The following is a 24641-nucleotide window of genomic DNA, read 5'->3' as shown; positions in this document are numbered from 1 at the left end:
GTTCCCAATAAATATGCTCCATTTACTTGTGCTGTTATAACTATTGGCTGCATATGCACTCCAAAAAATTGGATTGAAGCACTATCCCCTATATCGCTAATAGCTGGGGGCGATTGTGACATTAATAGGAATTAGGAACTTCTTTTCTTTGTATCAAAGGTGCACTGGGACAAAGGCAATTTCATAACAACTGGAGGCCAATTTCAGTATAATGTTTATGGATGATACATTGATTATATGAATCTTTCTGCAATTGTGGTCTACATTATAGTTGATTTTTAATTCAATATACAAACTTTATTATTCATGGATTAATTATAAGTAATATTGATTTGATTTATCTCCTTTCTTCCCCCCCCCCAAAAAAAATACATTTTAAAAAGTACAGTTGTACTGTTATGCCATGATCTTTTGTAATTGTAAGTTTCGGTTGTGGTGTTCAAATGTTTTTTTTGTGTTTTGTAGTATTCTGTGTTGATGTGTTTATTGTTTCATTGTGTTAGTGAGTTCTTCAGGTATCACTGTGCTGCAGTTTTATTGGTACATTGTTTTGATTTTGCTGGGTTGCTTTCTCTATGGTGGCATTGTGTTATAGCATTGCCTTGTTATTGTATAGTAGTAGTACTGATTTGCTGGTTTTTAGACTTTACACAACAGGGCATGGCTGCCCGGCACCCTGCTTATGAGCTGTGATCCATAACAGATGCAGAAATTGGCTAATTCCTGATTCACATATTTAGCTCTCTTTAATATCCATATTATATAGTATAGAAAGTACACCCATGCCCTGGAAGTTGAATGTCACCTGTGGACACCACCACTTATTGTCCAATACACTTGAGTGACTAGTTATAAAGTATGGCTTTAAGTTTACCACTGACTCATGGCCATTGCAGTTTAGCCAACAGCCTGGCTTGTCAAAATAATCCTTTTGACAGGGAAAAAACCTTCTTTTACCCCATATAGGTATTTTAGCCAGAACGCTAGGGTGCATGGTATTTAAAAATGGGACATGAAGAAATTCAGTGTCACCATCTCACTGCAATGACTAGCCACTGGAAAGCTCTGGCTGCTCTATAAAATTAATGGAAGCTCTTACTGCTCTATAATATAAAAAGTGGAGTACAGATTTTAATATAAATTCTGGATATCACATATGGAATAAGCGACAAAACTAATTTAACCGTTTTCTTTTCAATATTGGTTAATAATCCTATTCAATGGTGAATATGGATTTTTAATGAATATCTAGGAAAAGTAACCTTTATAAAGTTGTCTTTCCCTGCCTAACACTCCTGCATGCTTATTTACATTGACGTGCCAGCAGTTGTACAGTTACTATTTGACCCTATTAATGAGGAGTGAAAACTGCTCTTAGAGGAGGAACAATGGTCTTAGTGTGTGAAGGTGATTTATTTCCCCTTGTAGAAAGATTAGTTGGGGTGAGCCAATACCTTAATTAACTTCAAAGGGACCTGCCCTGTCATAAGTAGATGTCAGGGGATACAATGAGAAAACCAGCCTCTGTCCCGATAGTTAGGCCGTCACCAAACCCAGGGGGAGAAGAACAACCACTGGAATGGGTTTTAAATGACCACAGAGGAAGGGACTTCTCACAACCCTGGCCACACTGCTGAGTGGTACAAAAGGGGGTGGTGATGGACTTGCTCACTTTGCCACTGGAGTCAAGCAAGCAGGGCTGAAGACGGCTGGATTGCCAGAAACTGGTCCTCGGAAGCTTGTTTCTGGTCCAGGGAAGGCATGGCTTGGCAGTTCGGGCTGAACTGTTCCCATGAGGCACAAGGTCAGACTGATTTGCATATAGCCATGTCTGAACTGGGGTGGCAGAGTGGGCTAAAGAACGGTGATGGATCAAACCCAGATCTTTTGACTGGGTGTGAGTGTTTGATTGGTTCAGATGCTCTGTCCATCACCACCCCCTTTTGTACCGCTTTGGCCGCCATAAGTGTGGCAGAGTATGCTCAGGCGTGAGGCCCTTGCTCACTTTGCCACTGGATTCAAGCAAGCCGGGCTGAAGACGGCTGGAATGCCAGAAACTGGTCCTCGGAAGCTTGTTTCCGGTCCAGGGAAGACATGGCTTGGCAGTTCGGGCTGGACTGTTCCCATGAGGCACAGGGTCAGACTGATTTGCATATAGCCATGTCTGAACTGGGGTGGCAGAGTGGGCTAAAGTACGGTGATGGATCAAACCCAGATCTTTTGACTGGGTGTGAGTGTTTGATTGGTTCAGATGCTCCGTCCATCACCACCCCCTTTTGTACCACTTTGGCCGCCATAAGTGTGGCAGGGTATGCTCAGACGTGAGTCCCTTGCTCACTTTGCTACTGGATTCAAGCAAGCCGGACTGAAGACGGCTGGAATGCCAGAAACCGGTCCTCGGAAGCTTGTTTCCGGTCCAGGGAAGGCATGGCTTGGCAGTTCGGGCTGTACTGTTCCCATGAGGCACAGGGTCAGACTGATTTGCATATAGCCATGTCTGAACTGGGGTGGCAGAGTGGGCTAAAGAACGGTGATGGATCAAACCCAGATCTTTTGACTGGGTGTGAGTGTTTATTGGTTCAGATGCTCCGTCCATCACCACCCCCTTTTGTACCGCTTTGGCCGCCATAAGTGTGGCAGGGTATGCTCAGACATGAGTCCCTTCCACACTTTGCCACTGGATTCAAGCAAGCCGTGCTGAAGACGGCTGGAATGCCAGAAACCAGTCCTCGGAAGCTTGTTTCCGGTCCAGGGAAGGCATGGCTTGGCAGTTCGGGCTGGACTGTTCCCATGAGGCACAGGGTCAGACTGATTTGCATATAGCCATGTTTGAACTGGGATGGCAGAGTGGGCTAAAGAACGGTGATGGATCAAACCCAGATCTTTTGACTGGGTGTGAGTGTTTGATTGGTTCAGATGCTCCGTCCATCACCACCCCCTTTTGTACACACTGCTGAGTGGGCACACATGCTCTGCACAAGGGAAGAAGGGTTTCCAGATCTTGGAGTTTGGGAATAAGGTACTCTGTTTGATTGTTTGAAGTAGGGCAAACAGGAACTGCTGCAAAAAAGAGCAAGGTTGTACCTGGGAACTTTTACCTCATTGGGTAATGGGGAGCTCTTTTCCTTTCCCCTACTAGCTGATGCCAAGCATAAAGGTGACACCCCAAAGAAATGTCATCAGAACACTCTTTGGACCTGTGGAACAACAGTAGTATAACTGCATTGGCTGTTTGAGACCAGAGAGAAGGCCAGAAGAGATGGCCGTGCTCCTACTTGTACCCAAGCTAAAGAAGTGGACTCCAATCATCAGTTGACTTACCTTCTGTGTGGCTATAGATGTACATAAAGCTACAAGTGGCCTTCTCCCTGAAGTGCCCAGCTGACCAGTAGCAACTTCGCCTGAAGTGGACCCTTCCAGTGACCTCTGCTGGAGTAAGTTTTGATCCTAGGTGTTGTTCTGTTCCAGAGGTCCTGGGTCTCTTGTTTGTGTCTACCTTGACTTCTCTCTTGACACTTCTGAAATATTGGGACGTATAAAAATGTTTGGGCTTCTAGAACTCTGGAGGACTAGAACCAGCCATTCAAGCCGATCTGCCCTAGGCACGACTTTGCTGGGCTAAACAAACGTGTTTCTCCTGCTTGGTGTTTCTCTGAAGCAGCAAATCCATTTCAGAGGTTCCTCAGTGAGTGGGTGTCAGGTCTTGTGGAATTAATTGTTGGACACAGCCTGCAACCATATCCCATTGGATGATTCTGAGCTCTGAAAAAGAGTCTCAACATAGAAATCTTGACTGGGTGATGGTGCACAAAAGTAACAACCAATGAGAGGACTTCTCTGGCTGTGAAGTTTGTATTTTTGAGCTCAGAGCTTACCCCGCTCACCCCCCAAACCAATGGCTTCAGCTGGAGCTCGTCCAATGGCTACCCTGCTTCATAGAACTCTTCTTGGATATAGTCTGTAACCTTATCCAGCTGGAGAATTCCAAATTACATTTCTGGGATTAAGTCCCAAGGTAAGATCTCTGACCTTGTCAAACCTATTTGCTATATCTGACAAGTGCTGCATCACAGTCAGCCTGAAATCAATGCTAGCTCCTATTCAACTGCAACCATAGACCATCATTGGCTCGTCACCTTTTATTGACGCTTTTCCAATGAAATCTTTATTTGTATTGTTTTGTGCCTTTGACTTGTTAACTGTATTTTTTTCTACATGCCTTACACAAATTCTTTCAATTAAGCCTGATTGCTCTGTGCCAAAGCTAACAGGGGTTGAGCTGAGGTTTAAGTTGCTGAAACCTTTGTCTGGAATTAACAAGTTGGTGACTTTATCAATGATGGTGGACTGACATCTATATCAATAACTCACCCAAATAATGCAAACCAAAACATGTCTTGTATCAGGCTCAACGAGAATAATTATGTATTTGAAGAGGTACATGAGATAACGTCTTAGGTTAAATGCTTGAAAAGTTTAGAAGAACAATGTGAACACTCTTCTAGCTGAAATAAAGTAATGTGTTGCATTAATTTTAATTTTATTAACAATGAAGACTATTTCTATGAATGATAATGGAAGGGATGTAATGAATGTACATGCAACTTTAAACTTACTTTGTTTTGAAAGACTGCTTTTCTCCCACTCCAAGGATGTTTGTGTATTTTTATTGCCTAAGGAAATAAGCATTCTAAAGTGAGTGACATAGTTATTAATAAAAACCTTTTTCATTTGATTTTACTATTTAGATTTCTTTTCATTTATGATTTGTTTTGCACCACTTGCCAGAGATTTACGTTGAAGTATATTTTTGTCAGTAAGGCATAATAGAATACTGTGTCCTCTTTGCAAAATGTATTTACTTTCCATTTAGAACATATTACCAGCATAAGGGGTCTCTAAGTGAGGGGAAAATTAATTTATATGCTAAATTAAGCATATTCCTGAAAGTCCAAATTTCACGTAAATCAGTCAGTCAACAATCCTTTCTTTGGTAAATCATAGCCATGTAATTATATAGTAAATAAAACAAGATACAAAAATACAAATTATTAAACATACATATACAATATAATTAACATCAACCCAACATTGATGAATCATTTGCCCACCCTTATAGTATGATGTTCCTCCGGTATTTCCCATCCTATTTACCGTAACATATTATTACTCAGATCCAATATGCCCTAAATATAGTTAATTACAGCATAACTGATTGCTTTGGACCTCAGCTGTTGTAAAAATAGAACTCTAACTTTATATTCTACAATTTTGCTTTCTTTATAATCAGGATCAAAAACTTTTTCCTACTCTTCGTGGTAAACTTAACATATGCCATGTTGGTGTGGTATTTTGGCTTCCTTTCGATCGAAATGTTTTGGCAATACGTATAAAGCAAACACTTTACATAATCTTTAGAAGCATGGACTACTATTTCAGGGCTATAAAAATATTCAGGAAAACCTAGGGGAATAGTCGCAAGAACCTCGTTAAAATTATCGCCGTTTTAGCGGCAGGAAACTACCGCTAAAACGGCGATAATGGGCTTGCTAATATGCGTGATAGAATTCAAATAGAAGCCCAGGTTAGATGTGCAGGACATCTAACCTGGGCTTCTATTGGAATTCTATAATGCATATTAGCACGCCCATTATCGCCGTTTTAGCGGCAGTTTCCTGCCGCTAAAACGGCGATAATTTTAACGAGGTTCTTGCTAATATGCCCCTTAGAATTTTAAATGTCTGCTTCACATAAGCTAGCTAGCATATCATCAAGCAGTAGAGAATCCTTTAGAATAGCCCACGGAAAGTTTGTTTCTGGCTGGCCCCAGATTCTCAGCCATAAAAAGGCACTTAGTTTAATCTTGTCATCCAGATAATTGAATCCCATCTCTGAGTGGCAGATGTAAATACGTGGTGACTGGGATGCACATAGTAACCTTTGTAAACACTGCATTTCAGCCCTCCACAAACAAAGAGAGGGTTTCTACCATATTGGGAGTGGGTAGAATAGGATAGCTAGATGCTACATACTGCAGGAACTTTTGTTTTTAAACTGTTTTTCTTCATTTTCCAAAAAGAAAGAACGTGACGTGCATACATGTATGGCAGTATCAAATACCAAGATGATGCGATATTGGCCAATTGTATGCCACCAATTTGCAACACATTAAGTGACACATCAATGAAGGAGGGGGGAGAAAAAAGGAAAAGTATCAACAATAAATAACTATTCCTCATCCTGAAGAAAAGTGAGGCCACTAGAATCAGGTGGTCTAAAAGCACAAATGAAGATAGAGGAAATTTCTATGCTCCCGTGAGGGACTCCACAAGTGGAAGGGGTGAGCAGTTGGAAGGGATGGAGTCAGGAGGAGAATCCCCTGAAATACATTGAAGGTGAAAAATCACCTGTAAGGGTTATGGGTGGGAAGAAGGATAGTAAGGGGGTCCCTGGACCATAAGTGTGTTAAGGTGGTTGTGGAGGGAAGCCCTGATGTATGCATGTGTGAGTTCTGTATTTGAGCTGCGAGGGACAGTAAATAGTTGCGTAATGGTTGCCAGACATCATTTAATCTGGTGTCCGGTATTTGTACAGATGCATACAGCTAACTGGTGGTGTCGCAGTATGTCATATTGGTGAGCCAGTTGGTGGCAAAGGGGGAAAGTCCAGTGGAGCGCAACCTAGCGATTAGCCAGGAGAAGAGCAAGTGAAGTGAAATGTCCAATGTTTTTAGGGAGATCCAGTAAATTGCCTGGCAGTGCCATGAGTGGGTCAGTACCTAAATCAGTTTCTATCATGCAGGATAATTTGCAAGAAATCTACCCCCAGTATTGGGACACAGTGTTTCAGGTACCAGCTTTGTGGAGAAAGTCTTCAGCTGGTGAGCAGCATTTTGGACATTCTGATGAGAATGTTTGGTTGTATTGGGACTTGTTAAAAAGAATCACCTAGGTGTGCCACAGAAATTTAAAATGCAGGAGTTTATTCTGGTGGTTGGGCCTGGTGAAAGCAACATGCTGCGTATATTTTACCCATTATAGGCCTTCCAAGGTCCCACTATCAGTGTGCACTGAGAGTAGTGCCATGCTAGCACAAAAAAGTTGAGGCATCAAACGTACCCCATCTGGATCAATAATGATGAGTGTCAGCAGGGAGAAATCCTCTGACACCAGAGGGTAGGTGGTTATGATGGCTCATAATGCAGTGTGTATGCACTGGCTGAAGACGGCTGATAGCCAGAAACCGGTCCTAGGATGCTTGATTCTGGTCCAGGGAAGACATGGCTTGGCCGTTCGGGCTGGACTGTTCCCATGAGGCACAGGGTCAAGACTGATTTGCATATGGCCATGTCTGAACTGGGGTGGCTTGGTGAGCAAAATAATGATGGATTAAACCCAGATCTGTGACTGGGGGTGAGTGTTTTGCTATTGTACAACATTCCGTCCATCATCTTGCGTGTTTTAAATGTATGTAGGTCATAATAGGACAGTGTCCGTTTCATTAACGTTTCACAGGAGCATGGGTTATCCGCCAAGGTCTAGACTGTGGAGTATAGGAGGGTTCCACCCAGAAGACACTGTAGCCTCCTCTACACCCAACAGGTAATAGATAGGGTTTGAATCTCCATGGTGTCCAGAGGGATCCTTTTTTGGAGGAGAGAGACAAGGGGGATGGGGGCAGCGAGGTCCATTTCAGGCTTCACATATAGCAGTCTGGAGTCAGCATGGTACGAGTGATGAGCGTACTGACGCTGTGCAGCCAGGTGCTAAAACTGAAAATGGGGAACTCTACCCCCCATAGGGAAGCACCAGGGTATCCCACCAGACATGAGGCCTCCAGCCAGCTCCAACCAGCTTAAGGAGTAGGCCACGGAGGGAGGAGAAGAAGGAGTTCATGAGTGGTATGGGAATGTTGAGGAACAGATACAGAAATACAGGAATTGGGAAAGAATGACCATCTTTATAATCACATTCCTGCCTTGAAAGAGGCAGTTGGATCCATGTATTGATTTGTGTTGACAGTGTGTCAACTGCAGGGGCATAGTTGAGTCTTATCACCTGTTCCTTATCTGAATGGATTACTACTCTAAGGTATTTAACCAGCCGTCACACCAGGTCATTGGTTATTCACGCTGGATCCTCTGTGTAGCTGGTGGTATGGGATAGAGATCTGTTTTGGACCAGTTAATTTGAAGACTGGATAGATTCCCAAACGCAGCAAGTCAGTCAAGATTAGAGATAAATTCTCCTCCTGGTGTCCAACGAATAACAAAATATAATCTGTGTAAAGAGAGATAAGGAGGGGGCCCGGTTTTATATGGAGACCATGGTGAATGTGGCTCATCTGGAGGTGACGGACTAAAGGGTCTTTTGCAAGTATAAAAAGCAAAGCGGACAACGTGCCTCCTTGACGTGTGACCCGAATTATGGCAAATGGTGCCTTAAAAAACCCACTGACTCTAGAACATGCAGTGGGTTGTACATATAGCAGGTCAATCAAGGTAGAAAAGCCAACTGTGACCCCTAGTTTACAGATGACGGCACGTAGGAAAGACCACGCTGAGATGTGAAACACTTTCTTGGAGTCTAAGAGTGCAAGTGCGGTGAGTGTGTCCAGTGATATTCAATGTAACACTGAGAATACGACTCTCAGATTAAATGAGATGGGGGAAAATTCCACCTTGCAGGTGAAATGATCTCCATTAGTAAGGAGAGATGATTGGATAGATCCTTTGTCAATATACTGTTGTCAATATTAGGGAATGACAATGGCCTGTAAGAACCGCGATATAAGGTGTATTTGCTAGGTTTGAGGAGGAGGATTATAACAGCTTCGCACAGGAATGTGGGTAGAGTACCCAATTTTAGGTATTCTTCATAATATGTGAGAAGTCTTGGAGCCAGGAGTTGTTTTTACAATTTATGGAACTCCCCCAGTGCAGTCAACTAGCAGGGGGCCTTAGAGCAATCCAGGGAATCCATGGCCTGTTTTATTTCCTCACAGTTAATAGGTTCACTGAGAAATTGAAGTTGAAGATCAACAAGCCAGAACAAGGCAACCTCCTCAAGGTATGCTGCCTGAGTCTCAGAGTCACCTGTAAGGTGGGAGGTATAGAGATGAATGTAGTACTGAAGTAGGATGTCTATGACACCTTCAATAGAGGCAGTCTACTGGTCTCCTGCCGCATCCAGCTCCGTGATGTATGAGCGGCCCTTGGGGGATGCAAAGCAGGTGGACCAGTGCATGCACTGGGTAGTTGCTCCTCCCATACTTAACCATCTAAGCATTGTTGCTCAAATATAGAACTTCCCGATCTGAAAGATTCCAATAGTCATTTAAGATGGCTATTCCGGACTGCGTGTTGGGTAGAGCAATGCCATCTGAGGGTCGGAGATCTAGGGCGTTCAGGGTCCCCTCTAGACATGCGAGGCTCCTGTGCAGGCCCAGGAGAACCCCAGAGTGCTTCGAGATACATATGCCAATGTTAAAGTCTTTGAACACCTCCGAGGGGGTGGAGTGAGTGGCTACTGTGCCCTTGTTATGCTGGAAATATTCCACAATCAACATACGTAAGTCAGACCAAAGAGCTCGCCCTGTAATGCCACAGTTGGGAAGCACCACTGTCATTCCTGACCAACACAAAAGGGAATATTAAAGGCAACCAGAAATGGAGAATGATTAATAGTGTGCGAGAGAGATGTTGGGTGGAGAGCAACCACAGGCAAATATTGTCAGAAAGCAGGCAGTAGTCAATGTGTGACCATGAGTTGTGTGTGGCCGATTAATGAGTGAATCCCAGGTTAGATGTATGGTTTAAACACCAGGCTTGGAGCAGCAGGTGTGCATCACTGTTAGACCTGGAATCCTTGGCGTGGTTTCCCCTATATTTTTGCCTCTGTCTCCTGTGATTTTAGCTGTGTGCAGGATTCAGTTTTAGTTGGTGTAGATGCTTTGGGTACTTTGCCGCTGCTGATCAGTGCCAAAGTGCAAGTGTTCCCTAGGTAAACTGTGTTTATGGATTGATGTTTCCATGATTGGCGTATGTGGATTACTGGTAAGTCCATAGTAGAGTGAACTGAGAGTGCCCAGGGGCTATAAACCAAATGCTGCTAGTGGGCTTGCACTGATTGTGCCACCCACACAAGCAGCCTTTCAAATGGTTCTAAGACCTGCCACTGCAGTGTCTGTGCGCAGTTTCTACTGCCACATCGACTTGGCAAATTCACCCACTTGCCAAGCCTTAAACTTCCCATTTCTTACATGTAAGGCCCACTCAGGTAGGCCCAAGGTACCCATGTGAGCAGGGTGCAGTGTATGTGAAAGGCAGGACATGTACTAGTGTGCATGACATGTCCTGGTAGTTGTGCCTCTGCCGGTTTGTGGATTGACTATCTAGTATTGGAGTGACAGGGGCTGGGGATACGAATTCTCTTCAGACAGCCACTGGGAGGGTTGAGGTGTGTCCTTTGATGAGTCAGGGCTGCGCTGAATAGACCTGGTCTACATTTAGAGTAATGGGAGTCGAGTTCCCTACAAATAAATAGGCCTGGTCTGCCTTGAACAATGTTGTCTCCACCTCCTGCCAAAAAGCTGGGCCAGAGAGGACAGAACCGGTTTTGACTGAGCACAGAGCCTCTCTGCTAAGAAGAACAAAGAGAAATGCAGTATAAATATTGAGGCCCAGGCCCCAGACCTTTAGATTACCTTTAGACTCAAGAGGAACCTCTGCCAAGGAGAAAAGCTGGCAAAACTGAAAGAGAAGTACTTCCCCTTTGCTGTGTGCTGTCTAGGGTTGACCTTCAGTGGTTGTTTATGCTAAGGAGAGGAACTGCATGTGTATCCTGCTTTAAGAATCTCTCCAAGGGCTGGGTGTAGAGCTTTCCTCCTATTCTGAAGTCTCATGGACACAAAGACTTCATCCCCGGCACCTATAACAGCTTTTTCAGTTGCCACAGAGTGAAAAAGCTACACCGACGCCAGAGAGCAATGCCGCAACCTGCACCAAAGCTGTGGGCATGGCTCATGAAGTGCATGACGCACCACCCAACTTGCAACATAGCCCTGATGCCTGGCGCCGCTGCACTGTATCAACTCTGAAGCTGTCACCGAAGACGCTGCCTGACCGGAGACGAGGGCACCACTCATAATGCTCCTGACGAACAGCTCCGACGTGCACCGCACCACCGACTTCCCTGATGCCAGTGCTTCATCCTCGCAGAGCTGACACCTAACGTGGGTGACTTTCTGAATTCATCGACCCTGCACCATCGTGAGGAACCAGAGTCTCAGCGCCACTGTGACTTCACCTTTCTGGCAACAGTAAGGAACCAACACCTCACCTCCCCTAAATCGAAGTAAGGAACCAATGCATCACCTCCCCTGTGGTCGTAAGGAACCAACGCCACTGGACGCCAATGAAGTATCATCTCCCTAACACTGTCTACCATCTTTGTTTTCATCGTTTGCCAAAGTACTGTTCTTTGTGGTCCTTGTGACTCTGGGCCAATGTCGTGCACCTCCCAGTCAGCGCCCTACTTTGGGATTTTCATCTGTCACTACATCGTAATAGCTCCGGGTAGAGTTATTTGTTGCTGCCATCTTTATTTGTGTGAATAACTTATTTTTGATGATATCTTGACATATACATTGTGGATTTTTGTTGTTCTGTTCTTGTTTGGTTTAGATAAAGAACTATTTTTTGAAACTGGTGGGATGTCCATTCCTAGTATTTTCACTTTATTACAGTATGTGTGCACAAATGCTTTACACACTGCCTCTGAGATAAGCCGGTCTGCTCGTGCCAAGCTACAAAGTGTATGTTCAGGGGTTGTTTAAGGGCTTAACTCACTTACTGTGACTAGAATCAAGGGTCCTTACTTGGACAAAGGTGCAAACCATTGCCAACTAGAGACCCCCATTTCTAACTATGACAAATGTCATGCAATACGCGTAATGATCGAGGTTTATTGGCCAGTGCTGTTGTGTCAGTGGTAGGATCCATGAGGAGGTTAAAATCTTTGCCTACTATAAGATGGTTGAAGTTCATCCAATCTAGTGGGGCAGATAAGGCCAGAAAAACTCTGGTGAGTCTGTGTTGGGTGCACAAATGACAGCCAATAGGACCGAGTGGCCTGCCAGAATGCCAGCTACCAAGGCATAACGGCCCACATCATCTCTGATGGTAGAAGGGTGCCTGAAGGGGACAGTCTTGTTAATAATAGTATAATTCCCTCTAGTGTATCAGCTATAGTTGGCAAAGAAGCTGTGCATGCCCCATGAAGTGACATATGCAGACGTTCTCATGGGGGGAAGATACGTCTCCTGATGGAAAGCTTTGGTGATATATTGCAGAACCTGCTGGCCCTTGTGGTGATCACTAAGCCCCCTAATGTTCCAGGATAGGAGAGTGAGAGGTAAGTGATTGAACTCATCCACACATACTACACCATGAGTTGCACTATGTGTGGATGAAGGATGTGGAGAAAAAGCGACCATGTCTTGTAGAGGTGAGGAAACCAACAAACCTTAAAAGTGATTTCCCAAAAAATATCACCCCCCTCCTACCACACTGGGCAAAAAAGGGCCTAGTACTTACTCCTATTATCAATCCAATAAATCAGAACCAACAATACAATAGACATATGTGTGTGCACCACTGGGGGTTGGCAACTCCATGGTGAACACCCTAGTTTCTAGTGGATACGTGGAAAGATTTGCGACTGGGATACTGAGATCAATAAGGCAACATTGTGATAGTACAAAGAAAGGCATTAGGGTGAGCAGTGGACTGGTGATCATAGTTTGACGTGGCAAACGGAGGTGGGACCAAAAAGTGCCAGAACTGTTGGCCTGTTGGGAAGAGATCTGCACTGCTACTGGAGTGGATATCCAGCAGTGACCGGTCTGCTCTAGGATAATGTGAGGAGGAGGAACGGTCACCAGAAAATTATTGGGAAAAAGGCCTGTGTGTCAGCCGGAGTATCGAAGTTTTAGGGTATGCTTTTGACTTCCACCCTCAGGTGCACCAAGTATAGTATACCATAATGCAGTCCCAGCTTGAAAAGCATGTACTTTCCTCCAGCGTATTGAAAGCGGGCCTCTTGAACCAGAGTGGTGGAGTCTGGGAACGAAGAGATGGCAGAGCCCAACTATTGTAGGGGGCCCTGCTCTCTGGTGAGGTGCAGTGCAGTATCACGGTCCCTGAAGTTCAGAAGATGGGCAGTGAGAGGTCTAGGTGGGCAGCCAGGATTGGCGCGTGGGCCCAGCGAGTGTTTTGCCCTCTCTACAAAGAACGTGGGGGTAGAGGGCTCCTTCCTGAAGAGATATGTCAACAGTCGGTCAATGAACAGATCACCCAGTATGTGCAGGTTGTTGCGCCACCTCTTAGCTTCCAAATGTTCATGTTTCATTGCCACTGTCTTTAGGAGCTTTTTCATAAGTTCCAATCTCTTCATGGTTTGGGCTTCGCCATCCTCCAAGTCTGACACACTCCCATCAGCAGCCTCAAGTTGTTTCCCACGGAGGTCTAATTGTTCACTCATCGTACCCAACATCCTGGCCAAGGTATCAAACCGGCCATCAGCGGCCCTAAAGCCTGCCCTGATTTCCACCATTATTGCATCAGTGCTGGTCAATGGGTCACTGCCCGCACCACCAGTGCCGCTGCCCTCCACCATCGGGGGTTTGAGTAGTAGCTGAGGGCTTCTGCCTATTGAAATTAAGACGTCATTGTTAGGGTTCACCTGAAATCATAGCCCGAAAGGGAGAGCAGGAGAGGGAGACTGAACTCAGGAGGGTGGCGCAGAGTCATATCACGGCAGTCATCGTATTTTCCTTGCAAGTCTCGCTATGGAATGGTGAGTTCACGAGCTCTGATTATAAAGATGATGTCATGCGGCCTGCCATATGGTGGAGATGGGGTCTGTTGTAGGCTAAAGAAGTGGTGAGGCTCCCATCCTGTGCCACCAGAAGCACCAGGGGACTCGCACATTGTTGGCCACAACTTGCGGCAGTCCACCAAGCCCCACACAGTCCCCAGGGATAGGACTTCAGAGCGAACACAGGTCACCAATGGTGGGTGCAGCTGCAAAGATGGCCAAAGAGCAAACTGTAGGTCTGATGCCAGAGGAAGGCGGTGTAGACAGCTTACTGGAAGGCAGCATCCACTGGGTACAGCATCAGGCAGCCTCACTGACCCATCTTGGGACACAGAAACTGTATGGCGGGCACCATAGTGCTGTCAATTGGGGATGGCTAGAGGAAGTCAGTGTACCTAGGAAGGAGTGTAAGCAGCAAGGCAGAGGAGTCTATTCCACAGGCCCTGTAGAGCAGTAGAAGTACTCAGGTGGCTAGATCCTGGGTAAAAAAGTCACACATTTACACCCAGGTAGCAGATAAAACAATGATGTGGCCAACAAGGAGAGTTGTGATGAAGGGCCAGTGTAAGCCGCAGCATTGATGGAGTGTAGAAACAGGATTTCTGGCTTCCCAGTGTCACACCCAGCCGCAGCAGGCTTCATGCCCTGGATACTGCAGATTGCAATTGCCACAGTGTTTTCAGATAGTAATGAGGGGGAGCGGCAATGCTGGAGAAATAGGGAGGTGCAGGAGGTAGCAGAATGGCCTGACACAGCCCTGCGGCTGGCTCCTCAGGCTCACAATCGGGCTCTTTCCCCGTGGGGCCTCAAGGGAGACTCTGGTCCCACCTTACCTCCTGGTCCAGTCTCTCCACGGGAACAGCACCTTGCCCGCTCTCCATGATGTGTAGAACAATTTCTCCATCTCTTGGCCTGGCTCGGCACCGCAGGCCACAGCTCCCCTTCGCTCGCAGGGGTCCACAGGGGTGGGCTTCAATGCACATATGAGGCTCCCAGCATGAAGGTGGGGATGCAGGAGTAAGACTGGGCAGTAGGTCAGTAGGAGCCGGCACCTCTGCAGAATGAGAGCAATGGGGCCCCGATTTGACTGTGCAGCTGGCCACAGTGCAGGGCAATGCAGCGACTGGAGGAACAGGTGCAGCTGTGTGGAGGTAGCAGGGGGAGGCCACAAGCCAAGACCTAGCATAGTGCCCCGCCAGTTCATGTTCCCCTTTCCAATGTCGAAGGAAATTGGAAGTCCCTGTAGTAATTGTAGCAGACTAGGATCGCTGAGAGAATCTTGGGGGGGGTTTCTGTAGGGTAATAGGAATGTTACAAAACAAGCTTCATAGCTAAGTCAAATCAAGTAACTAAAGTAAATGGCACTTACACCAAAATTATCAAAATAATGTGCAAAATGTATTTTCAGCCTCCCAACTGGGTTACATTCTAAAACATAATACAAAACATTTAAAATACCACCTAAAGTGGTAACACAATATATAAAATTACAGTCAAAGTGTAAAAAAGTTGACGCGGCGTTTCGGTGCTAATCAGTCTTGACACCTTCATCAGGACATTAAGGACATTTGACTCCGTATCTGTATCTTGGGTTGAGAAAGCTTTTCAATTGCTTTTCAACTCGCTGTGAGCTTCTCAGATAGTTTCCACAGTTATTTTACATCTTGAAGATAAAACACAATGTTTTCTATGTGCACGGAGGAACCACCGTTGTCGATAGGAGTGGCTTCTTTTTGGACAGTTTTTTCTTGAATGAATGAAGGGAACGGCACGGAGGAGCAGGGAGGCCGATTTCGAATTATAAGATACCGAAATTCCTGTTTATGAAAAATATCCAGATGTTCGGTGAAGATTAATTAACAGTACCTATACATCCAACTCATACAAAGTTGGTCACGAAGAAAAATTAACTAAAGAAAAAACCCGGGCGGATGGGAAGACCGTCCGCCGGTTTTCCACCAGTAGGCAATCCACTCAATTGCCTACCGAGCGGAAAAGCAGTTAATATGGTGGCGGTGTCTGGTAGATACCGCCATCCATATTACTATGCAGGCTGGCTACAGAGACCCATTCTTGTACGCAGGCATGCCGTGGGTGATTGACCGTTGTGGGCCCTCAAGGACTCTGGGGGGTGGGGGTACCTATGGTATCCCCCAGCAGTTCCATATACAACATGGCAGGCACCGCGCGGTGCCTACAATATTGTGCTTGGAAGTGCATGACATGCCTTCCTGGCATTGTGGCGGGCGGTGCTGAGTGCACTGCCCGCCACAATGTTAGGAATACAGGATGTGCCCTCCACTGTGGCGGGCGCATCCTAATACCACCAACGGGACCCCTGCATCGAAGGCGGGCGGTCCCATTTCCCACTGTTATGGCGGGCAGACAAAGTCCGCCCGCCATACTAATGTGCCCCAAAGTTCCCATTCCACTATTTGGGTTTTGATCATGTGCGCTGACTAACGTGTGGGATTTACAAAATATTTTCTTTCTCTGTACCCACTTTTCACTAAAAGAACTTGGACAGCTGTTGAAAACTCATTTGTTTTACAAAAATTAATTGCACACAGAACGTTCATGTTTTAAGACACAGTGGTTCCGGACTGTTCCATTCAATTCAAAGCTTGGGGTCACATACTTCATGATTTCAATCGTTTAAGTGGCTTATAATTGCCAACTATTTTGTGTTTGTGGGTATTTTAGACAAACAATCACGATTTGCATGCCTTGATGTAAGTTGGAGAATTTCAAAGGTTTCAATTGTTGGAGGCGGTCAAAGAGCCAGGTCTTGCGCTGTTTCATGAAGTCCTTTATAGTTGGGGAGGTGCACAGGTTGAGGTTATTCCAGGACTTTGCGGCGAGTTAGGTCAAAGTGCAGCCACCGCTGTGGGTTCAATGGATGTGGGGGATGTGGACCAAGGCAAGGGAGGAGGATTGGAGCTCTCTGGTCGGTTTGTATAATGTCAGACGGATGTTGTTGTAGGTGGGTCCGTACTTGTGGAGGGCTCTGTAGGCGTGTGAGAGGAGTTGGAAGAGGCATCTTTCCTGGACAAGCAGCCAGTAGTGGGCTATGAGGTGGGGGGTGATGCTTTTTCTTCTGGGGAGGTCGAGGACAAGTGTTGCCGTTGGGTTCTGGATGGGCTGGAGGCTGTTCAGGAGCTGTTTGGTGGATCCGGCCTAGAGGGCCTTCCCACAGTCGAGTCGTCTGGCAATGAGGGCCTCGGTGACCGTCTTCATGGTTAAGACGGGGATCCATCGGAAGAAATTATGGAGCATACGGATGGTGTGGAAACAAGCAGAGGAGATGGTGTTGATTTGTTGCCTTATGGTTAGATAGGTGTCCAGGATAATCCCCATAGTACGTTTGTGGTTGCAGTGGTGGATGTGGGGCCTAGTGCAGAGTGCCACCAAGCGTCATTCCTCGGAGAGGGCTTGTTCCTGAAGATGATGACCTCTGTCTTGGCTGAGTTGAGCTACAGGCAGTTGGTCCTCATCCAGAAGGACATGTTGGTCATGGTGATTTGAAAATTCAGCTCTTGTGGTGTTGTCATCTTTTGAGAGGGATAGGACGAACTAGGCGTTGTGGGCATAAGAGATGATGTTGACTCCATTAGTGTGAGTGATGTCTGCCAGTGAGTAATGTTTGCGTTGAAGAGGGTGGGGATGAGGGAGGAGCCCTGGGGGATGTTGTATATGATGCTTTTGATTGCACAGGAGAAAGGTGAGGTGGATTCTCTGTGTTCGGCCAGAGAGGAAGGAGGAGGTCCAGTTGAGTGTGTTGCCTTGAATGCAGGTGAGGGGGAGTATGATCATAAGAGTGCGATGGGAGACCGTGTTGAAAGCTGCTGTCCGGTTGAGGAGGATAAGAACGGCTGTTCCATCTGGTCAAGGAGGCATCTGATGTCATCTGTTTCTGTGATAAGGGTGGTTTCAGTACTGTGGTTGAGTTGGAAGACGGATTGGGAAGGTTGTTTACATAGAGGAAGTTCATGAGTTGGCAGTTGATGGCTTTCTCCAGGACTTTGGCTGGGAAGGGCAGCAGTGAGATCGGGCGGGAGTTCTTGAGTTTGTTGGGGTTGGATGAGGGCTTCTTCAGGAAGGGGTTTGACCTAAATGTGTTTCCAGGTGTCTGGTATAGTGGCTGTTGTGACAGAGGTGTTGAAAAGTTCTTCAAGCAGGTGGGGGATTACTTCTCTAACCCAGATTGTACATGTGGTGCCGGCAGACGTTCGTAGAGGATCCAGAGTTAACGGAGTTCATGATGGTGGTGGTTACTTCAATGCAGAGCTGCTTTCAGTTGGTGATTCATTGGGGGTGGAGGCGTTAATTTGGATGTGGAGGTGGTTGAGTTCTGTGGGTTGGGGGTTAAGGTTGCATTAGATGTTGGAGATCAGTAGTCAGCCAGGGAGTCACAGAGAGCTTGGGAGGGGTGGATCATGTTCTTGGTGGTAGAGGGGCAGGAGGGGTAGGAGAATTCTCTGACGATGCTGAAAAGTTAATTGGTGTGATGGGCACTAGTCTTGAAGCAGGTGTTGAGGGCTTCTTTCTTGGTCTCGCTAAGATGGTGGTTATAGTTCTTGATGGCGGCTTTGTAGGCGTCGATGTTGGTAAGGGTCTCGTTGGATCACCAGGATCTCTCTAGTTTCTAGGAGTTTCATGATGGTTTCTATTTTGGCATGGGAGGACTGCACCTTACCCCCACCCACCAGGTGTTCCATATACACCATTGACCCATGCCCTATCTGTCACTTACTGGCCTTGATAGACAGGCCTGCAGGTTGTAGAGCTTGAAACACTTCCTGGAGGTGATACAGGTAATCCCCCCACCTCCTACTGAACGACAACTATATCATTCAGGTAAATAGTGCTGAAGGCCTCCATTTCAATCAAAACATGGTTCAGCCTCCGGATGATGTCAGGAGCATTTGTCTGCCCAAAGGGTATTACCTTGAAGTGGAAGCTGCCTTCTAGTGTGGAAAATGACAGTCTCTCTTTATCCCCCTTAGGTAAGGCAATCTGCCAGTACCCTGATGTCAAGTCAAATATACTCAAGAACTTGTCAGTCCCCAACCAATTAATGAACTCATCAGCTTGGAAGATGGAGTGAGCATCGTCTTTGTGACTGAGCTGAGCTGAGCCCTCTACAGTCCACACATAACCAGAGTTCTGGTGTAGTGCCCGGTGGAGCTGCCTTTGGAGCCAGCACTACTGGGCTGGACAAGGGACTATTGGATCTCTCAATTAGACAATTACTCTCAACTTCATCATCTTGGAGACCTCCACCTTGATGCTTGTCCTCTCCTTGTACTGTAGTCTGCAGGTTTTGTTTTTTACAGGGGGACTGTCACCAGTGTCAATACTGGGAGTAAGTCCAAGGGTGAGGGAGAACAGAGAGATGCAAACTGTCCCAATAGCTATTAACAGTCCCTCTGCTACTCTGGGGTCAAAGACGGGGAGAGGCTGATAGTCTCAACTGGCACATCTTTCTCCTTGGAAGATAGAAGATCAGAGAGAGGTTTAGTTTCCTCTTCTACTCCATCATCAACAACATGGTGACCTCTGATCTCCCATAGGGGAGCTTCATGCAATTGAGTTGCAGACCCATAGGGGTTTTCTAATTGTTTTGTGGTCCTTTCTCTCAATCACCTCATAGGGCCCTGTATAGCAATCTTGGGGCGCCCTGAGCTCAATTAGCTCTATCACCCATGCCTTTTGGACAGGTTGAAACTCAACCAGAGGGACCTTCTGGTCATAACATTGCTTCAACACCTCCTGGCTACCTTCTAGATTCCTGGAAGCCTTCTTCCAGAACTTCTGCATTTGGTGTGGAGAGCTAGCATGTCGTTGCCCACATTGTTAAGGGACCTATTGGGTGCTTCCTCCTATCCCTCATGCATCTAACTGAGATGTTCCCTTACAGGGTGACCATAAAGGAGTTCAAATGGGCTGAACCCTACGCATTTCTATGGTACCTCCAAGCATGCAAAGATTAGACAGGGCATGAGGATGTCCCACTTCCATCTCATGGGCTTCAGGTGGCCCATAATCATGCCCTTGAGGCTATTGTTGAACATCTCAACAAGCCCATTAGTCTGGGGGTGGTAAGGTGTGAAGAACTTATAGGTTACCCCACATTCCTTCCACATGGACTTAAAGTTGATGCCCGGTCACTCACCTCTTCGTTTGGAATCCCAATCGGGTATAAATCCCCATCAAGGACCTCGCCACTGCAGGTTCAGTTATGGTCCTCAGAGGAATGGCCTCTGGGTACCTTGTGGCATGGTCCATCAAAACCATGATAAACCAGCTGCCAATGGCAGTGCTTGTGTCAAAGGGCCCAACGATGATGATATCCACCCTCTAGAAGGGGATGACAAGAGTCAGGGGGTCTTGAGCTTCTTCCCTGGGGGGCCTTGAGCTTCTTCCCTGTGTTCCCAATAGCTTTGCAGGTGAGACAAGTCCTACAGACATCATCTGGGACTCTCCTCATCCGCGGCCAATGAAAGTGGGTAACAAGACTTTAAAAGGTCTTGTCCGTCCTCTGATGTCCTGCTTGGAGGTATCTCATGAGCAAACCCAAGCAGGATGGCCCTTTTCCACTGGGGGACCATCAGCACACATGCTTCCTCATACACAGGCACCTTGGGCTCACTGTAGAGGAAGTTGTTTTCCTAGTAAATAAAGTGATCTGCAGAGGTTTCACAGGCTGCCTGGGCTTTGGCCTGACACTTCAGCCCTCCAGGGTTTGGTACTCTCTCTGCGCCTTGCAGAATTACTCCCCAGTGGGCCCACTCTCAATTTGCCATCCAGAAAGATCAGGCAGGTCTCCTAGAGAGACAATGATGTATCTGATTGGCTCAGGGGTTGCCTCCTGAGGGCCCCATTCACTGGATCTATGGGAGCTCCAGAGGCTGGTTTCCCTTGCCTCCTGCCCGTCCCTTTCTTTTCAGTTGTCTGGGTACTTCTTCTAAGGTCCAGGCTCTCCTGACTCTCCGCACGGACTGCCATGGATGGAATGGTGGCGCAGACCCACTCAAGCAACCCCAACATTTCCAGGTGCGATTTGAGCTCCACTCCCTTCCAGTCAGTGTGCCCCGAGTCATTCCCTAGCACACAATCCACAGGCATGGCAGGGCTCACAGCTACCTTAAGAGAACCTGACTCCACCCCGCACTTGGGCTATGGCTTTAACAGTTGTCTGCTATGACTACCTGGTAACATCTAAATGGTTTCACCTGCTCTGAGGAAACCAGATGACACCTGATGGGAGTCATACTGCCTTCTGTGTCTCTCAGAGCCTCCACCCTTAGGCCATTTGTGGACCCACTACCGTCACTTGGAAGTATTGGCAGGCGGAACATGCAGCCAGATTTGAACTGTAGGGCGAGCAGTGATGGCGCAGGAGCAGTGATGGCGCAGGTGTGAGGAAACGCTGACTCCAACTGCCACGTCGCAAGCTGCATGCCGGGAGAAGCTAGATAGTCGACAATCAACTAGCCGCCCTAGATACATTGTTGCTGATGTCCGCACCCGCCTTCAGAAGCACGGAAAGAGCTCCACGAAGTAGAACGGAACTTTGTTTTTCCTGCAGCTTTCTTATTAATACTACTGTTGTTGGGGGCGGATCACTGACATAATATCGAGTGACAGAATATCGACTAGCAAAAATATCGAGGAAAAAATATCTACAGACAAAATATCGAGTTTGTATCTACAAACAGGTAAGTACAAAAATATTGAGTACAAAATATCGTTTACAAAAATGTAGTTTTAAAAAATATTGACTTTATTAAAAACAGTGTTAAATTAAATTAAAATTAAAAATTAATTACTAAAATATACTTAAAAATACTTAAATTAACTTATAATATTTAAATAATTAATGAAAGTTATAAAAAAAATTACAATCATATTTGTTAAAACATATATATATATATATATATAAACATAATATGATTAAATATTATCCAATATTATTACCGTACGATAGCAGAAGTGTAAAAAATACTTTTCCCACTCCACAGAGTGCAACTGTAGGGAAAGCGTTGGATAGCGTAGGGGTAAAAATTACTATTCCCACTCCAGTGGGTGCAACAGTGAGGAAAGCGTTGGATAGCGTAGGGGTCAAAATTACTATTTCCACTCCAGTGGGTGCAACAGTAGGGAAAGCGTTGGATAGCGTAGGGGTTAAAATTACTATTCCCACTCCAGCGAGTGCAACAGTAGGGAAAGTGTTAGATAGCATAGGGTAAAAAATTACTATTCCCACTCCAGTGGGTGCAACAGTAGGGAAAGTGTGGGATAGCGTGGGGGTAAAAATTACTATTCCCACTCCAGTGGGTGCAACAGTAAGGAAAGCGTTGGATAGCGTAGGGGTAAAAATTACTATTCCCACTCCAAATAGTGCAACAGTAGGGAAAGCGTTGGATAGCGTAGGGGTTTAAATTACTATTCCCACTCCAAAGAGTGCAACAGTAGGGAAAGCGTTGGATAGCGTAGAGGTGAAAATTACTATTCCCACTCCAGTGGGTGCAACAGTAGGGAAAACGTTGGATAGCGTGGGGGAAAAAATTACTATTCCCACTCCAAATAGTGCAACAGTAGGGAAAGCGTTGGATTGCGTAGGGGTTAAAATTACTATTCCCACTCCAAAGAGTGCAACAGTAGGGAAATCGTTGGATAGCGTAGGGGTAAAAATTACTATTCCCACTCCAAAGAGTGCAACAGTAGGGAAAGCAATGGATAGCGTAGAGGTAAAAATGACTATTCCCACTCCAGTGGGTGCAACAGTAGGGAAAGTGTTGGATAGCGTAGGGGTAAAAATTACTATTCCCACTCCAGTGGGTGCAACAGTAGGGAAAGCGTTGGATAGCGTAGGGGTAAAAATTACTATTTAAACTCCAAAGAGTGCAACAGTAGGGAAAGCGTTGGATAGCGTAGCAGTAAAAATTACTATTCCCACTCCAGTGGATGCAACAGTGAGGAAAGCGTTGGATAGCGTAGAGGTAAAAATTACTATTCCCACTCCAGTGAGTGCAACAGTAGGGAAAGCGTTGGATAGCATAGAGGTGAAAATTACTATTCCCACTCCAGTGAGTGCAACAGTAGGGAAAGCGTTGGATAGCGTAGGGGTAAAAATTACTATTCCAATTCCAGTGAGTGCAACAGTAGGGAAAACGTTGGATAGCGTAGAGGTAAAAATTACTATTCCCACTCCAGAGAGTGCAACAGTAGGGAAATTAAATACTTCATATATTATTTCAATCAATATAAATTAATATCTATCAAAAAATAATTAAAAGTAATTACGAATTTAATATAATATAATAATTAATCAATTAAAATTACAAATTAAATGTAATTATTACAATTATTTAACTATTAATACAAAATAATTACAAATTAACAATTAATAATTTAACATTTAAAAATTAATTTACAATAAATTCAAATTAAATACAATTAAATAAATTGATTTATTTAATTAATTATAAATACATAACTTCCCATCCTATTCCCCTATCAACCCACAACCCACTACAGAAAATAAATTATTAAATTAAAATAATTAGCAATTAATCAATTAAATAAAATGAATTAGCAATTATAATTTAATTACCCATAACAAATTAATTAACAATTAATTCTAAAACAATACCAATGAATATGTTAGCATATTTAATTGATTATAAATAAATTACTTCCCACCCAATTCCCCTGTAAACCCACAACCCGCTACAGAAAATAAATTAGTAAAATTAACATAATTAGCAATTAATCAATTAATTTTAATTAATTGCCAATTAAAAGTTATTTAATTACCAAATAATAATTAATTAACAAATAATTAAAAATGAATAACAATAAATAAATTTACATATTTAATTAATTATAATTAAATTACTTCCCACCCTATTCCCCTATAAACCCACAACCCGCTACAGAATTAAATTACGCAAAAATTAAAAAATAAATATTTCATTAATTAAAATTATTTATAACATAAATACACACTTTTCGCACATATAATAACATAAAAGACACTATAAAAAATTCAATATTATTAAAAATTCGATATTTTTAATAAGCTATATTATATACTTCGATATTTTAACTGTCTATATTTTTAACATTCGATATTACATTACTTACCTTAAAAACGATATTTTTGATGTCTATATTCTGTCCAGTCGATATTTTGTCCATTCGATATTTAAAACTCGATATTATGTCCAGTCGATATTTTGTAGTCGATATTTTGACTGTTCACCGTTGGGGGCTGAGCGGCTTTCTACAAGCTGGCCCAGGAGGGTCTCTGGTTTCTAAAAAAGAAATCCAGGAAGATCGTTGGAATCAGACCCAGACCAGCAAGGTGGAGGCAAGGCGAGGCAAACATGACCACCCAGGGGCAGAAAAACCTTAAGACAAGACTTGTCTCAATGCAAGGGGACACAGAAAAGGCAGAAAAAGTGGAGAGAACAGAACGCCACCGAAAGGTAAGAGGGATTTGGGGGCTATCAAAACGTATACAGGAAAGGCTGGCTCAATGAAAGAGGGGAGTGCGGGAAATACAGGAGTCTACCCCTCTAAAAGCAAACCCTTTCCTGTGGTGAAAGGGATTCCACAACTATGGAACCCGCTACAACTATGCCCCCCAGGACAGTACCAGTAATACTAGTAATACCGACACACCGATCCAAGGGGCTTCAGAACACTTCCCTCCGGTAATCACAGGGGCTGGTGGGCTTGGTGATGAAGGGCTCC

At 45.0% G+C, this 24641-nt stretch overlaps 1 protein-coding gene across 1 annotated transcript in view; it reads right to left on the bottom strand.

Annotated features, from left to right (window-relative positions):
* The window catches only part of GFRAL (GDNF family receptor alpha like), a 1079552-nt gene that overhangs the window by 680947 nt on the left and 373964 nt on the right, over positions 1 to 24641 (bottom strand). Inside the window, exon 5 of the mRNA XM_078647546.1 lies at positions 4617 to 4673. Within this exon, the coding sequence (XP_078503672.1) occupies positions 4617 to 4673 (57 nt within the window). The remainder of the gene's footprint in view (positions 1 to 4616; positions 4674 to 24641) is intronic.

The sequence above is a fragment of the Lissotriton helveticus genome, chromosome 6, assembly GCF_964261635.1.
Source record: "Lissotriton helveticus chromosome 6, aLisHel1.1, whole genome shotgun sequence".
Taxonomy (NCBI): Eukaryota; Metazoa; Chordata; class Amphibia; order Caudata; family Salamandridae; genus Lissotriton; species Lissotriton helveticus.
The sequence above is the reverse complement of the archived record's forward strand: the minus strand, read 5'-3'. Positions and strand labels throughout refer to the sequence as shown.